This window comes from Hyperolius riggenbachi, chromosome 1 (genome assembly GCF_040937935.1).
Source record: "Hyperolius riggenbachi isolate aHypRig1 chromosome 1, aHypRig1.pri, whole genome shotgun sequence".
NCBI classification, from domain to species: Eukaryota; Metazoa; Chordata; class Amphibia; order Anura; family Hyperoliidae; genus Hyperolius; species Hyperolius riggenbachi.
This window is the reverse complement of record NC_090646.1, coordinates 641,127,276-641,134,775: the sequence shown is the minus strand read 5'-3', so window position 1 is coordinate 641,134,775 and position 7,500 is coordinate 641,127,276. Positions and strand designations below refer to the sequence as shown.

Genomic DNA, 7,500 nt, shown 5'->3' with positions numbered 1-7,500 from the left:
GCCTTTTATTTTTTTTTATTATTATTTGTTGGGGGGTGGATAAACTAAAATGCCTTTTTCATTCCCATGGATCATACCAAGGGGAAAATCAACTTCCAGATGGTAAAATAAAGCCAGTGGTTGCATGACAGTACCAAGTACCACACATACTTTTCAATCACACGTTTATGCTCAAGTGGCCAAAACAAATAACTGACACGTAGGAAGCATACATTTATATAAACTCACACACATCCCCCATTCAGCATAACAATATACATACAAATATTCAAAACTTAAATAATAAAACAAAAAAAACAAAAAAACATTGCTCACACAATATTTTTGTCATTGTGCGCTATTTTTGCGCTAATCGCGCCGGTTGTCCTCTCTAAAATTATTTGACACAGTGCTGAGATATATATATATATATATATATATATATATATATATATATATATATAGTCACATACAGGGGGGTACACTCAGAATATGCTAAAGACACCGTTACGTATCTATACAAAAAAATTGCAAACTTTTGAAATCAATGTAAGAAAAGCAATTTCTAAGTTGTAAGTTTAGCCACTTGACTACAGTTCTCTAAGCAGTGAACACAGGCATAGCTCTATATAATACACACATATATTATAACTAGAATGATAGAGGTGTATCCTCCTAATATACTGCACATGTGCCTCCTGCAAGCAGCACAGTGGGAAGGCATGCAGAAATGATACAGTTCCTATACAACATTGCAGAGCAGACAGGTAACAGAGTCACAGACACAGCAGTGTACAGCAGAGCGATGAGACACACAGAAACTAGCAGTGATATATTATGTGCTGCTTTCTGCAACTCCAAGTGCTTGTTTTTCTCTCCTCTCTGGAGCGACACTGAAGTCCTGACATCGTTCATGTGATGCACAATCCCTACAACAATAAAACTTGTCACAATTACACCTTTAATTACAGACTTCGCTTACCGCTTTGCCATTATAGTAGTACATCAAAGAGTTTCCGCCCAGTCCTGGGATTGGGTACGCGCAGTACATAGTATCGGGTTCTTTTTTCTCCTCAGTACCACTCTTAACAACTTTTTATTTCAAACTCGCTTGTCCCTTTTTTCACAACAATTCCTTCAGTCGCATTTTCCCATATGGCCAGGCCAAGCATGGTGAATATGCAAAGCAGGGAGAGACCATTCCTGACGTTTGGGCGGGGGGGAGGAGGTGGCTAGTGCTCTCCTGTCAGACAGCTAACTTTCCACAGCGAATCTGGAAAGCATCCCAGCACTGACTTAAGCTGTAATTCCTGGTGCATACAAAAGAGAGAGATTCAACTTTTCCATGTTTTCATTGCACAGGTTTCTTTCGGTGGTTTAAAAAAAAAAGAGAGAAAAAAAAAAGAAAGAAAGAAGAAAGAAAAAATACAAATTGCTTGATCTGGAGAGAAGGATTAACCCTTCACAAGCAGTTCAAAAAAATTGTTTAGAAATGACGAGTCAAAAAATTTTCAGCAACTCAATTTTTTTTTATTTTTTTGGGGGGAAAACGCAGGATTTCAAGCTCACCCCCTCCCTTATTTCGCCCCTTAAAATTTCCACTTAACTGCCTTGGGGTAAAAGTAGGAGAGGGTCCATTATTGTGCGGAATACAAATGCAGTTAATTGACTCCCCCTCTCTCTCTCTCCCTCTCTTTCTTTTTTTGTTTTAATTTGATTAAAAAGCGAGTGGCAGGAAGGGATTCGTATGATGCACATCTAATAACTATACCATCTGTCTCTGCTGCTGGCTGGCTCCCAGCATTGTACGCAGCTGCTTGAGAACCCAGTTCAGAAAAGGAGGAAGGGGGGGGGGGGGTGAGTTTGGAAAAATAATAAATAAATACATTTTTTTTATTTTTTTTAAACACATTTTGACCTAGCTGAAACAGAGTAAGCCGGTATGGGTTTCTGAATCTTTGGTCATCATGCTGCAAAAGTAGATTGGCAAAAAAAATTGAGATATTTCAGTGAGTATGAATGTTTTTTTTAGTGGGGGGCTTAATATATACCAGTCCTCTGAGACAAACTATGGCCCGCTTTTTGTTTAGAAAACCATTTATTATCGTGCACTGATCTATCTACTCTAAACTTCTAAAAACAGAATTGAATTGTAAAATATATTCTCAGAATATATGCCACCTGTCAAAATGTTCAAAGCCCCTCCTCTGCCCCCCCCCCCTCCCCCCCCAAAAAATACAAATAAAAATCACAAAACCTGAAAAGACCTACCCTAACCAGTATCTAATGATAAACATGACATTTCTATATATTTATTTTTTGGGGGCAGAACAAGGGTTAAAAGATGAGATACATCATATTTATATTCATCAAAAGGGACGCCATACGCACAATTTCTACAATTACATGTAAATTACGGATATAAAATGACAACTAAAAATATACAAAAAAAAAATCTAGTCTAGGAAAATACTACAGATGACGAAAAAGGGTTTTGCTTTTTTTTAATTGCACTTTGATCATCTTGAAGCATCCCTTAAAATGAAGTAAAAGGTTTAAAATGTGAATACGATAACCAGAAAAAAAATATATGATGGTGAGCCCTGGTTGATTTTCCTCGTTCACAAATAACACATCTCGCAACGTGAAGGGGGGGGGGGGGGGGGGGGAAGTCTGTGAGCCTTTATATTCTTGACAGAGGACCAACTAACCCAAAAATAAATAAATAAAGGATGGGGGCTTGGCTGGAGCTTGCCAAATTCAGAGCATCACAGGAAAGAAGGGCTCCTGGGAACTCATCCCAAATGAAACTAAATAATTTGCATATGCCGAAATAAATGCCATTCGAGCGTATAGCTATTCTCCTAGAATCAAATTTAATAATTCAGGGTACCTAGTTGCTCACACCAAGTGGCAGCAAATATACAGTGCAGCCAGCAGAGACAAAAACTCACAATGACTAAAAGCAAAAAGTTTTAGCTTAAAGAGATCAAAAGTTCTCCTACCCCACCCTACTCCGCATGCCTTTTATATATTTTATTGTATTTTTTTTTTCTAGAAAAGCGTAAGAAATGCTATCTAGCTGAGTTGCTCTGTATTTATTTGAAAAGTCCCCGGGGCTTTGGGTAAACAGTACTTGAATTATAATCACACATTTAATTCCAATTTCATGCTTTGCAGATTTTTTTGTCATTAGAACAGTTAGATGTAAGATTGACAGGCTCTCCCGTCTTAACCTCTAAACCACACCACATGCCCCGTACAGCCAAGCTGGTCTGTAGGCAGGTCAAGCTGTACAAAAACTTTTGTAACCTAAACAGAAGCTGGGAGGGAAACAGGCAGCAAATGGGCTGACCTCCTGAATTATAAACAGTAACTGCCTTTTAAATCACCAGTCTGTGATAAGAACTTTCAACCGAATCTAGAACCTGTTGCACCTTGAGATTTAATATTTTGCCTATCCCAATGTTAAGCCAACTTCCAAGTGGACTGTGATAATACAAAGGAGAAAGTACAAAAAATTCAAAATAAAAAATAAGCTAAAGTTTTAATTGTCTTAAAGTGTACAAGAGATAAGACAAAAAAAATTCATACATACCTGGGGCTTCCTCCAGCCCCCTCCGGCCTAATCACTCCGCCTCCTCGATCTTCTGTAAGGAGTCCCGGCATCTTTGGCGAGTCAGGGCCAGTCAGCGCATGCGCCCCCTTCTCGCTCCCGCCGCCAGAAGAGTACTGTGCAGGCGCAAAGAGCTCCCGGCAATGGGAGCACGGTGGGACCAGTGCGCACGGCATGCGCAGTAAGCCCCGACTGCCGAAGATATCGCAAGATCCAGGATGTGGAGGACGGCACAGGGGGAGTGATCAGGCCAAAGGGCTGGAAGAAGCCCCAAGTATTTATGAATTTTTGTTTTTGCTCCATCTCTCTCCCTTTAAGCTACATATACACATCAGATGAAAACTGGTCAAAATGAACGCTGACCGACCATCGTTCAGCAAAGTTTAACGATCTCTAAGGACTGAACGGTATACACACATGAACGATCAAAAAGAATGCAGAAGTGACATCTTAGGTGGAATTGACTGAAAAGATCGATCTCTGTACAAATTGAGTAATTATGCATTATCGACTGTGGTGTGTGCCCTGTACACAACAAAATCATAATACATTGTTTAATTAACTCTACATACTCCCATTGATCAATGAACGTCGGTTAAAAGTATCCAACCAGTTGGATCATGACCGACTCCCGATATCGGTTGTTTGATGCCGTCGCTGAAGGTCAGTTTGCTTTACGATCATTGGTTAAAAGATCCTTAATTGGTTGTTTCAGCAGGGCTCCAACCGATTTTTATCTAAAGTGTGTACGTAGCTTAATACGGCAACCAAACACCTTCATCCAGCGTTGGACTGGGACACTGGGGGCCCACCAAAGAAATTTTAACCTGGGGCCCACGCATCCCATGATTGCAGTGAAAAAAGGCCGTGGCCATGCATCGGAAGGTGGGCGTGGTCATGATGTATTATGGACAGGGCCAAATGTACATGATCTTAGCAGCATTGTAATTCAGAGACACTGCTGCCCACCAAAACTTTGCATAGAGTCCCCATCTTCAATATAAAGTAATGTCCTACTTTGCAGAGGTTGCAACCGCATCGGGGCCCTTGGGCCAAAGGGGCCCTCCCTCAACTACAGTATTACCTCTCTATTGGTCCTGTGCTCATAATAATCACTTCTATAGATACTTTGAACAGTGGCAATCATTAACAAGCTATTTCCCATCCCCTTCTTGCACCTCTGACACTGTAGTTGCCATTGGCAGGTTTTGGTGCGTCGTATCAATTGTTATGTATAGAGTGCTTGGAGGGCCCCATTGTAAAATTTGCATCGAGGCCTACAACTCCTTAGCTACCCCACTGCTCTCAGCATGAGTGATTACAGCACTGAGAAGAAACCAATTGGAGCTCTGTCAGACAAGGAGGGGGGGCCCACCTGGAGGCAGGGCCCACTGAGGGAAAAAACTGTACTACTGTGCCCCAGTCCGACCTTGCCTTCATCCAGTTAGAGGGAGTAGAAATGTACTCAAGTACTTTATTCTGTTTTTGGTGTATACGTTCTCCCTTCTTTATGCTGGAAATATGAATAGCCATAGATTATACAAATGTACATAGCAATTACACATCAGTCCACAGCAGTGTATACAATGCCCACAAATGCCGCACGTACGCTCACTGAATGAATAAAAAGCATGCAGCCTTATTTATCTCCAGTATTCATATATCAGCAACCTAGAACTCAACAAAGCATCACTACCAGCCATACACACTATGTCTAGTTGGGCCAGTTCAATTTTTTTATATAGCCCTGACATTGTCTGCAGTGATTTACAGAGTATCTAGTGATGTCACTAGCTGTGCCTCAGAGGAGCTCACAATCTAATCACTACAATACAATACAATATACAATAACAATTCTATAGCGCTTTTCTCCCATAGGACTCAAAGCGCTTAGGCTCTCTCAGATTCAGTAATTGGTAGTAGGATGAAGTATTCACACAACAAAAGTTATATTTCTGCAAATGCCAAACTGAACAGGTGGGTTTTCAGTCTGGATTTAAACACATCCAGGGATGGAGCTGTCCTGATCTGTTGAGGCAAGCAGTTCCAAAACGTAGGGGCAGCATGACAGAAGGCTCTGGGACCAAAAGTTTCCAAATGGACCCTGGGTATGACTAGATTATTAGAACCTGTGGATCTGAGAACTACCATAGTCATATGTCCATTGTAGACTAATTTAGGGTGAAGCCAATTATCTAATTTATTATTTTATTTACTATCCAGTCCAGAATCATATTCTATCAGCTACTGTCTGGCCTACAAATCTGTCCACAAAACCTGCCAAACCTACATTTCCAATCTTACATAGAGGTACACACCTAGCCGCTCACTCCGCTCCTCCAATGAACTTCACCTGGCTGTCACCCAATCCCATGCACGCCTCCAGGACTTCTCAAGAGCTGCTCCAACACGATGGAACTCCCTACCTCCCCCATTAGGGTTTCCCCCTCCTTCAACATCTTCAAGAAGGCCCTCAAAACTAACCTTTTCACTCTGGCCTACCACCCTCACTAGTGCTCTAAACCCACCCCTACCTTCCGTGTCTCTACCTCTCCCTGTAGATTGTAAGCCTTCGGCAGGGTCCTCCTCCTTATGTCTCCTACCTGTTCATGCACCTCCATTACTGTACACCCATCCTATGGATCTGAGAGAACTCATCTTGCCTAATCCCCATGCTCCCATCCAGTGACTAAGCATTACCTGGTTTTTCTTGTATTCCTATATTGTCGTATTGCTGTATGTCGCCCCTAAATATTGTCTCTAACCTTAACTAATGTCCAGCGCTGCGTAATATGTTGGCGCTTTATAAATACAATAAATAAATAATTGTTATTGGAATGTGGGAGGAAACTAGAATGCCTTGAGGAAACTCACGTAGCCTAGACATAATCTAGCAATGTTGTCCTGACTCCCTGGGTGAGCGGCCCAGCGATTTCGCCTGAGGGGTCGGGGCCCGATAACAGTCGGGCGACCTCCATCTAGCGGGTGTATGGGCCTTAACATTAGTAAATAACAAGAAAGTTCTGGCAGTGGATGTTACACATGACAGCAACAGCGAAAACCCTAAGAGCCTTTTCACAATAAGTCCTTGCGTTGAGTGGCAACAGACAAGATCATCGCATCACAATGTAATGCAATGATATTCCTATGGGGCTTTCATATTGTTTCCCATATGCAATGACGTACTTCTTCTAAGTGATATTTTCAAGATTGTCAGTTAAATGCCTTTTAAATCACCAGCACCAAGAAAATACTTAAAGGGGAACTTCAGCCTAAACAAATATACTGTCATCAAGTTACATTAGTTATGTTAATTAGAATAGATAGATAATATAATCTCTTACCCACCCTGTTTTAAAAGAACAGGCAAATGTTTGTGATTCGGGGGCAGCCATCTTTGTCATGGGGGCAGCCATCTTTGTCATAGGGGCAGCCATCTTTTTGGTTGAAAGGAGGTGACAACAAGGAGCAGGAGACACAGTTCCAACTGTCCTGTGTCCTGATAACCCCTCCCAGCTGCGCACCCTAGGCTTCAAATGTCAAATTCAAAATGTAAAAAAAAAAAAAAAAAAAAAAATTGCACCAAAACAGCAGAACGAGAACAACAAAATCAGAAATCCCATCATGCTTTGCACAGCATCAGGGGAAAAAAGCCCGGGCAGTTTTCTTCTGTGCAGCTAAAAATGAGGCTTGTATAAGAGAAACAAAGTTCTGATGCTGTGAAACTGTTAAAGAAACACAAAGCCTTTTCAGTGCTGCTGAGTCGATTTTTAGTCCGGACGTTCACTTTAAAGAGAACCTGTAACAAAAAAAAACCCTTTGAGGGATACTTCCCTTGGGAGGGGGAAGGCTCAGGGTTCCAATGAGGCTTCCCCGACCTCTGAAGCTTGGAGAAATCCAGCGCT

The 7,500-nt window shown here is 41.5% G+C and overlaps 1 protein-coding gene across 21 annotated transcripts in view; it reads right to left on the bottom strand.

Moving 5' to 3' along the window:
- The window catches only part of TCF4 (transcription factor 4), a 578,937-nt gene that overhangs the window by 204,346 nt on the left and 367,091 nt on the right, over positions 1-7,500 (bottom strand). The window contains exon 1 of one of the 21 annotated variants that reach the window (XM_068251322.1): positions 962-1,212. The exons of 19 other annotated variants lie outside the window; for them this stretch is intronic. In XM_068251322.1, the coding sequence (XP_068107423.1) occupies positions 962-1,030 (69 nt within the window). In that variant the 5' untranslated portion in view covers positions 1,031-1,212. Of the gene's footprint in view, positions 1-961; positions 1,213-7,500 lie in introns of those variants that run through there. One more of the 21 variants, XM_068251323.1, reaches the window with a different exon arrangement.